This window comes from Protobothrops mucrosquamatus, unplaced genomic scaffold (genome assembly GCF_001527695.2).
Source record: "Protobothrops mucrosquamatus isolate PMUCROS unplaced genomic scaffold, P.Mucros_1.0 scaffold_142, whole genome shotgun sequence".
NCBI lineage: Eukaryota > Metazoa > Chordata > Lepidosauria > Squamata > Viperidae > Protobothrops > Protobothrops mucrosquamatus.
This window is the reverse complement of record NW_015386218.1, coordinates 444857-454167: the sequence shown is the minus strand read 5'-3', so window position 1 is coordinate 454167 and position 9311 is coordinate 444857. Positions and strand designations below refer to the sequence as shown.

The 9311-nt window shown below is 41.4% G+C and overlaps 1 protein-coding gene across 1 annotated transcript in view; it reads right to left on the bottom strand.

Annotated features, from left to right (window-relative positions):
- The window catches only part of LOC107289937 (zinc finger protein 91-like), a 62596-nt gene that overhangs the window by 6753 nt on the left and 46532 nt on the right, over window positions 1-9311 (bottom strand). The window contains exons 20-22 of the mRNA XM_029284666.1: window positions 8769-8964; window positions 6071-7628; window positions 5324-6016 (exon numbers count right to left, since the gene is read on the bottom strand). Coding sequence (XP_029140499.1) covers window positions 5324-6016; window positions 6071-7628; window positions 8769-8964 — 2447 coding nt within the window. The remainder of the gene's footprint in view (window positions 1-5323; window positions 6017-6070; window positions 7629-8768; window positions 8965-9311) is intronic.

The following is a 9311-nucleotide window of genomic DNA, read 5'->3' as shown; positions in this document are numbered from 1 at the left end:
GGGGGCGCGGTCCGGAAGTCCATCCTTAGGAGAGAATGGTCTGACCATGACAAGGGCTCGATAACTATTTCCCCTAATGTCAGATCATTCTGCCACTGGCCCGAGACAAAAATAAGATCCAGCGTGTGTCCGCCCATGTGGGTGGGGGCCTGAATTAACTGGGTCAAGTCCAAGGCCGTCATGGAAGCCAAGAACTCCTACCTGAGTATGGGGTGGGACTACTAGATGACCTCCAAACACAACAACAACAACAACAACAATAATAATGTTTTTGCCACCAGGTACTAAGTCATGTTTTGCAAATGGGTCAAATACTTATTTCACTCATTAAAATGCAAATCAATGTATAACTTTTTTGAAATGCATTTTTCTCGATTTTTTGTTGTTATTCTGTCTCTCACTGTTAAAATAAATGTACTATTAAAATTATAGACTGATCATTTCTTTGTCAGTGGGCAAATATACAAAATCAGCACGGGATAAATACATTTTTCTCTCACTATACCCTACACTTAGGGTTCATAAAGATGCCAGAAGTCCAGAGCTTAAGAAACTGGAATAGAATACAAAACGTTATCACCTGTTCCTTGTGCTTCATGTTATTTAGTCATTAGACATTCATTAAGGATGTTCCACACTCTTGTTTTTAACTTTGTATGGTTGTAAATAACTGGAGCCATAGAGAAGAGAGAAGGAGAAAGTTCCAAAAATGGCTCATCCCAAGAAAGAAAAGTTTACCTTTTGTCAGGTGTCTTAGTGAGGAAAAGCAAGAGGACCCCTAACATGGAATAATACTGAGTGAAATGATCCTGGGAAGGAACAACATTCTAACGATGCCATGAAGATTTAGTTCACACCAAATGAAATCCCAAGGAAATTACTTTGGCTTAGGATGCTCAATTCCTGTTTTTCAGTGCTTGCTTTTTGGGAACAAAGTCATACTATAACACGAAGGCTGCTTCACACAATTTGCCCTGACCCCAAACTGGTTAACCAACAATAAAGGCAAAGTTCACATGAAACACACCTTAAAATGTTGTTTACCCATCCTCTTAACCCTGGAGGATCTAATCGTAGTTTATTCTTTTTCTCCAGAAGAAGCAGGAAAGATTTGCAGCTTACAAATCCAAAATGGAAAACCAAAGAAGGTACCAGAAAATCAGGATGTCTAATTCAACTAGCGAAAATCCTTCCCTAAAGAAAAAATAACAAGAAAATCTTATATATCCACTAATGTCAGGGAAGAAAGTGGGGAATCCTATTAGGTACTTTAACTTCTCTGCAGGTGGGACATATTCTGACAAATCCTTCTTGATCAACTTCTATCAAAGACTCAGAATACTGGACAAATACATTTAAAATATGTTTTGGATTTCTATTTCCCAGTTTATTCTAATAATTTCAAGAGAGAGAGTTAAGAACAATCTTATAAACAATAAATGTGTCAGGTCAGAACACAGCAATTGAGATCTATATAAATCGAATTCATGAGAAAATAAATCAACATTTGAACTTACAGTAAAACTTTAAACAGCAGGACTCCATTAATCATTCTGACCCAAACCCCTTTGGGAACTTCAGAAGCCTAAATTAAAAAGCCACCATCCGATACACAGAGGACGAACACCAGAATGAATGAACCATTGAGAGCCTAAGATGAACTTCTGATTCATGCAACTCCGACAAACACGTTCCCCACTTCTTAGCCTCATCCACGCTTTTCCAAACACGGACAAATGAAGACAAATATGGACTTCAACTCCCAGGCTTGAAAGAGGGTTGGGAAACATCGGCGCAACTGGGTACTGGGTGCGAATGCTGCGTCTCAGCTCCACTTGCGCCTGCCTCCCAGCAGCCTCTCCCTCCTTTGTCTGCCGGCAGAGGCACTTTGAGGTCGGGGGGGGGGGGAGAAGGCAGGGAAGCAGCACCCCAGTCCCTGTCCTCCCACCCGGGGCCCCGGACTTGCACCCACACCCGGCAGGGGGACATCTGGCCAGTCTCCCCCTCCCCCCCTGCAGAGGCTCACCTAGGAAATGGGGGGAAACGGCCCCTCCCTTCGGAAGATCCCCCTTTCTCTCCTTTGCTCCCCCCGGTCCCTTGCCGGGCCCGTGCATGGGAAAGGGCGGCAAGGGAACATGGGGCCGCGACTCCCACCCCGGGGGAAGACATGACCCGTCTCCACACTCGCCTCCAGCGCGGACCCCTTTGCATGGGCAGAGCCGCCACTCACGGAACTAGGGACTCCCGTCGTTATCCGGGTACCCGCAAGGATTCCCGGCAATCTCTGCGCCTTCCGCAAAGGCCCCGCCCCCACCTCACAGCGGAGGGAGGGGGTGAACAGAAAAAGCAGCCTCTTGCTACTGACCCCTCCGGGTGCCTGGTTCCAGTGAAGAGCTCCGCGCATGCTCAGTTACTTCCTGAAGCTGAGAGTACCCCCTGTTGGATTCTGTGCGAACTAACACAATTACCCGAAAGGGCGGGAAAGAGGAGACCGCCTGAGGCAGTGGTTCTCAACCTTTTTAATGCCGCGACCCCAACCGGTCGTAAGTCGAGGACTAAACCGGTCGTAGGTCGAGGACTAAACCGGTCGTAAGTCGAGGACTAAACCGGTCGTAAGTCAAGGACTACCCAACTGGTCGTAAGTCGAGGACTTTCCCTGCTCGGGAGCGCCGCGCATGCGTGGTTCCGCCCCCTGTGCCGGCCGAGGCGTAGCTGGCAAGCGGCAGAGACGACCACCAGCTGGCCCAGCCCAAGGGAGGTAAGGCACCCGCCGGAAAAGGGGGAAAAATGGTGGACAAAAAAATGGCGGACAAAAAAAATGGTGTCCAGCCTTGCTTGGCGACCCCCGTGAAATGGTTGATCGACCCCAAATGGGGTCCCGACCCACAGGTTGAGAACCACTGGCCTGAGGGAAGGGGGAGGGCAGGGATGATGGGTTGTATGGTAGTAGAAGGAAAGGTTCCCTGCCCTAGAAAGGCGTCGGCGTTTACAGAGCTGGCAGCTTGTCTATCTTCCTCTCCAGGAAGCATCTGTTGAAATGGAGAGAAATCTCCCTGGAGGATTTGAACTCACTTAACCTCAAGAACAACTGCTCTGAAGGCTCTGCAGCGATCAGAAAAACCTCAAAAAGGCCCAAATCCTGTCAGAAATGGCCAGGCGGTCAGAAGATGAGGACCAGGAACCTCTCTGGGAAACACAACTTGTGTCTTGCTGTTGTGGCGAACTCCGGCCTGAAGGGGAAGAAGATTGCTAGGGAAGCCCCAACCGGGAAAATGGAAATTTCTCCTGTTTCTGGTTCTCTGGTTTTATGTCTGCAGCTTCCCTTGTCTAATTATGGGCTCCGGGTGCCTCAGGATCACCTGGAAGGCTGAGCAACTGCTTGTGTCCAAAGAAAGGATGCTGAAGGGAAGGAAAAAGCCACCCCATACTGGGGAGAAATGCTGAACGTGGTGGATGTTCCAGAAATTTTACCTCACAACGAAGCTCCTTGGAGGAGAAATAAAGAGTGGGGAAATGGCGTCTTGTGGAACTGTAAAAGGATGGAAAGCAACTATGGAAGAGGGAATATAATATTAAAACACCACAGCAGGAGAAAAAGAAGTGATTTTTATTTGGCAATTGAATAGCAAACACTCTCAGAAAATATTATTAGGAAACTTCAGACCTTTGTAGAGTTTAAGGCAACTTGTAAATCATGAGTACAAAGAAAAATACAATTGTCTAATTTTCTGTCACTCTGATTTCCATTTCTCTAATGAAACATTTGACAATAACGAGCAGAAAACTGGAATTGGTGCCTTTACTCCATTTTGAGAGAATCGTCCAGCTGTACTGTTTGAATATAGAGGTGCAACCAGCAGGAGCCTCTGAATTTCAGAAGTTTCTCCCTCACCCAAATCCTCCCCCCAAACTTTGCCTATTAGCAATTCTTAGGGCTTTTCTTATTATGGTATAGTAAGCGGAACTTTTATTAGAGGAACTTATAACTCCCACTCCTTACTTGTAAACTGAATCTAACTTTACCTTGCTTATTTTACTCTCTTCCTATTACCACAGGTTAGCAACTATTTCTATCTTATTTGATCTATCTAAGGTAAAATATGGTCTAATGCTAGGAAAGTCTTTTGCACATGCATTTCAGAGGCTTCTCGTTATTCTGGCTCCATTTTCTGTGAGAGGAAATCTTCATCCTGAAACTTTCTTCACACTCAAATTAATATTTATGTGATTATTCTTTAACATCATGAGAGGCCTTTGACCGAAAAAGTTCCCTACTTCTGCATTTGTACTGGCTGACCTAGGTCTCAGTGTTTCAGTGGACTAAGAGCTGGATTATTTTTTCCTATTCCTCCTCACACTCCACAGGAAGTTCCTATTCTCATTTCTGCTATAGAGGAAGAAAGATTTAAAAAGTTTTGTCTTGAAGAGATGCCTCGGGGAGATGCAGCTCCTTCTGCTTCTTGCAGAAGCAACACCTATTAAATGTCGACCTGATTACATCCCTCTTAAAGCAATCATTTTTCAGCTCAATACTGGGATACATTCTCAAGTGAGCCCCTTGCCCAAATTGAATAACCAAGGTAGAGACTGTAAATCCAGTGAAGTTTTTGTAGTATTAAGTATAATTTAGAGGATCTGATGTTACAGTCAGCAAATATTTCCTTTTTGAACATTCTTTTAATTTAGCACAATATCCCAAGATGTTTCCAGTTTCAACATCCTGTGATTCATTATATACTGTAACTTCTATTGACAGCTATACAAAGCTTAACTGCAAAACAATTGCTATTTAAACTATTCTACTCATAAGGTATCTTCATTAGCATTACACTTAATTTGGTCATTTATATTTAGCTAAAAATTCTGCAAGTTTTTCCTGATTTATGCCTTTTCCATAGTATGCCTGGAATGACATTTTGCCAATAAAGCCCTATGCGTCCTGTCAAAAATTAAAGTTTTAGTGGGGATTTGGGCTTTCTTTATTAGGATCCAATCAAAAATGGAATGAACATGAAGAAAATATGTTCTTATTCATGTGTATTGGCATTGGTGACCTTTAAATGACAGTACTTACAAAAATCCACTGTTCATAATTAAAACACCACATGCCTAGCATTTGGTTTCTATTACTAAATTCATGTCTCTGGGGCTTCCAGTTGTGAAGGTCAGACTCAAAAAAACCCTTTCCTAATTCAGTAAATGCAGTTAGAAAATGCATATATTTCAACAATTAACATAACATTTAAACAGATGTATATGGAACATTTGGCCACTGGTCCTCTTCAAGCTTTTTCCTTATTTCACAGACTTATAGGGCTTCTACACTGTGTGGGTCTTTTCATGGGAGTTAAGATAACTCTTCCTCATAAAACCTTTTCCGCACACCATACATTTATAAGGCTTCTCCCCTGTGTGGATCATTTTATGGTAGTTAAGGTTACCAGAGAGAGAAAAGCATTTTCCACATTCCATGCATTTATAAGGCTTCTCCCCTGTATGTATCCTACTATGGTAAATAAGTTGGGAGTTCTTAATAAAGCTCTTTCCACACTCCAGGCATGTATATGGTTTTTCCCCTGTGTGGCTCTTTCTATGGAAAACAAGTTCACTGCTGCTAGGGAAGCTCTTTCCACATTCCATGCATTTATAGGGCTTCTCTCCTGTGTGGATTCGTTTATGAACAGTAAGAGAAGAATTTTCATAGAAGCTCTTTCCACACTCTGTGCACTTAAATGGCTTCTCCCCTGTATGGATCCTGTAATGGGAAGTAAGAGCATTACTATATAAAAAGCTCTTTCCACACTCCTTGCATTTATAGAGGTTCTCTCCTGTGTGGATCCTTTTATGTAAATTAAGATGAGTTCTCTGAATATAAGTCTTTCCACACTCCGCGCATTTATAAGGCCTTTCTCCTGTGTGGACCATTTTATGGAAAGTAAGTCTTCTCTGTTCACTGAATCTCTTTCCACACGCCATACATTCATAGGGCTTCTCTTTTGTGTAGTTCTTCTTATGACTTGTAAGTTGACAGTCTGTAGTAAAGTTCTTTCCATCGTCCTTGCATTTATACATCTCCCGCTTGTGGGTCCTTTGATGGGAAGTAAGACTGCTGCTCTGAGTAAAGGTCTTTCCACATTCCATGCATTTATATGGCTTCTCCCCTGTATGGATCCGGTAATGCAAAGTAAGGGAACTACCAGAAGTAAAGCTCTTTCCACACTCCATGCATTTATAGGGCTTCTCTCCTGTGTGGGTCCTTGTATGTGAACTAAGATGACTTCTACAAATAAAGGTCTTTCCACACTCTGTGCATTTATAGAGCTTCTCTCCTGTGTGGATCCTTTTATGTAAATTAAGACTAGTTCTCTGAATAAAAGTCTTTCCGCACTCCACGCATTTATACGGCCTTTCCCCTGTGTGGATCATTTTATGTAAAGTAAGTCTTCTCTGTTCACTGAATCTCTTTCCACACGCCATACATTCATAGGGCTTCTCTTCTGTGTGAATCTTCTTATGACTTCTAAGTTGACAGTCTGCAGTAAAGTTCTTTCCACATTCCATGCATTTAAAGGGCTTCTCTCCTGTGTGGATCCTTTGATGGGAAGTAAATCTGGTGCTGTGAGTAAAGGTCTTTCCACATTCCATGCATTTAAAGGGCTTCTCTCCTGTGTGGATCCTTTGATGGGAAGTAAGACTGCTGCTCTGAGTAAAGGTTTTTCCACATTCCATGCATTTATAGGGCTTCTCTCCTGTATGGATCCTATTATGGGAAGTAAGACTGCTGCTCTGAGTAAAGGTCTTTCCACATTCCATGCATTTATATGGCTTCTTCCCTGTATGGCTCCGGTAATGCAAAGTAAGGGAGCTACAAGAAGTAAAGCTCTTTCCACAGTCCATGCATTTATAGGGCTTCTCTCCTGTGTGGATCCTTGTATGTGAACTAAGATGACTTCTACGAATAAAGGTCTTTCCACACTCCATGCATTTATAAGGTCTTTCCCCTGTGTGGATCATTTTATGGAGAGTAAGATTTCTCTTTTCGCTGAAGCTCTTTCTACATTCCGTACATTTATAGGGCTTTTCTCCTATGTGGATCTTTTTGTGACATGTAAGTTGACTGTTCTTACTAAAGCTTTTCCCACACTCCATGCATTTATAAGTTTTCTCTGCTTTGTGGATCCTTTTATGGTAAATAAGTTGACTGTTCTTAATAAAGTTCTTTCCACACTCCATGCATTTATGTGGCTTGTCTCCTGCATGGGTCCTTTTTTGAGATGTACGGAAGCCATTTTTATGAGGAAGAGACAAGGTCCGTTTGTAATTTTTTCCATTGTCTCTACATACATAATCTTCTCCTTTGATTTGGATTTGATCATGTTTATTTACATCTAATTTCTTTATGAATAGTTTTATACATTTTCCAATATATTTGTTTTCTATTTTTCCTTGCTGGGCCACAGAGCCTTTCATTGGTGCATGAACAGAAGATGAACTTTCCTGATTGCAATTTGACTGGTTTTTCTCATGGCTTTCTTCTTCCATTTGAATTGTAGGGTTCTTCGTATTGTATCCACGAGTGATCATTTGGAATAGTTCCCAGGAATCTTCATATTCCTCCACATTGTTACCTTCACAAGAAAGAAAAATGAAAATAACTTTAGGAAAAACAGGAAAACGTAGTAAGTATGAATATAATGAAAAACAAACTTCTTCTATTTTCTAAGATGCAGAGAAGGCATTCAAGAATTTGAGGTGGACTTTCTTGATTCAAATTTTGGAAGATAAATCTAGGTTTGTATGGCAAGGGAAAACCATGGATTAAATATCATATTCTTCAAGTTTCCAAGGAAACGGGAAGATGTGGTTGAAATTGGACTTTGTAGTCTGCTGTGCGGTTGGAATAAGAAATGGAAGTTGATCAGAAATAAGAGAAATTTAGAACTAGAAAGGCATGACAGTGGTTTGGAGGTGATGGATATTTGTGGGAAGATAAATTTCGGATCAATCTAAATTTTAAAACCATAATGTTAGAAATGCCACGTTGAGAATATGATAAAGATATAAACTCAGGCTGTGCCTCAAATAATTCTAATGGCTCTCAGCAGAAAAAAGGCAGCAAGGAAAGACAATGGATAAAATGTCGAGAACCATTAGAACTTGAGCTTGATAAAGGGAACTAGAATATTCAACAACATAAAGAAGAATTTGACTCACTTGTGTAGAATAGATGAATATGCAATTGCTAAAACCTCTAAATAGGCTGAAGAATATGAAAATCAACAGAAAAATATTGAAAAGTGTATAAATGTACCTCAAACTTATATTGGAAATGTGGACAAGACCGAGTGGATAATAAAGAAATTGGATTTTTTTAATGTAAATCGGATTTTTTAAATTTTTTTATCAAATTTATTTTAATAAAGTGCTTTTGGAGTAAAAAACTACCCATATATACTCGAGTACAAGCCGACCCGAATATAAGCCGAGGCACCTAATTTTACCACAAAGAACTGGGAAAAAATATTGACTCGAGTATAAGCCTAGAGTGGGAAATGAGGCAGCTACTGCTAAATGTAAAAAATGAAGATAGATACCAATAAAATTACATGAATATTTATTTCAAAGAAAAACAATAACCTAGCTCTGTAAGTGGAAAAGGGGGTCAACAAAAACAATATGGTATCAAAAATACCGTAACTTTAAAAGTACAACCACCTTAGCTCAATCAGCAATCAAGCTAACACACAAGAGCTAAAATCCTTCAAAACTGGAGTTATCATCATCATCATCTGTATGTCCAAACAGAGCTTCAGCTGGTGTGAGGTTATCAGCATAGACATTGTCATCATCACTGAGTTCACAGTCATCACCATCACTGCTGTCGTTCTCATACAAAGCGCTGTCTTCACTGCCATCCATAGCATTACTAATGCCACATTTCTTGAAGGCGCGTTGCACCAGGTCCTCTGGAATCTCTTCCCATGCATCACGAACCCACTGTGCTATCAATTCTATGTCTGGCTTCCTCAGATTTCCAACTTTTGTCAGTCGAGCTTGACCAGATGACATCCATTCATGCCACATCTTTCGCACACGGTCTTTGAAAGGTTTTTTTAAACACACATCTAGGGGCTGCAATACAGATGTAAGCCCACCTGGAATAACTGCCAAAGTAACTTGAGAAGACTTTGCCAATTTTTTTATGTCATCAGATGTGTGGGCTCTGAACATATCCCAAACTAGCAATGATGGTTTTTTCTTTAAGGTTGCTCCTGGTCGTCCGTTCCAAATTTCTTCCAGCCATTTTTTTG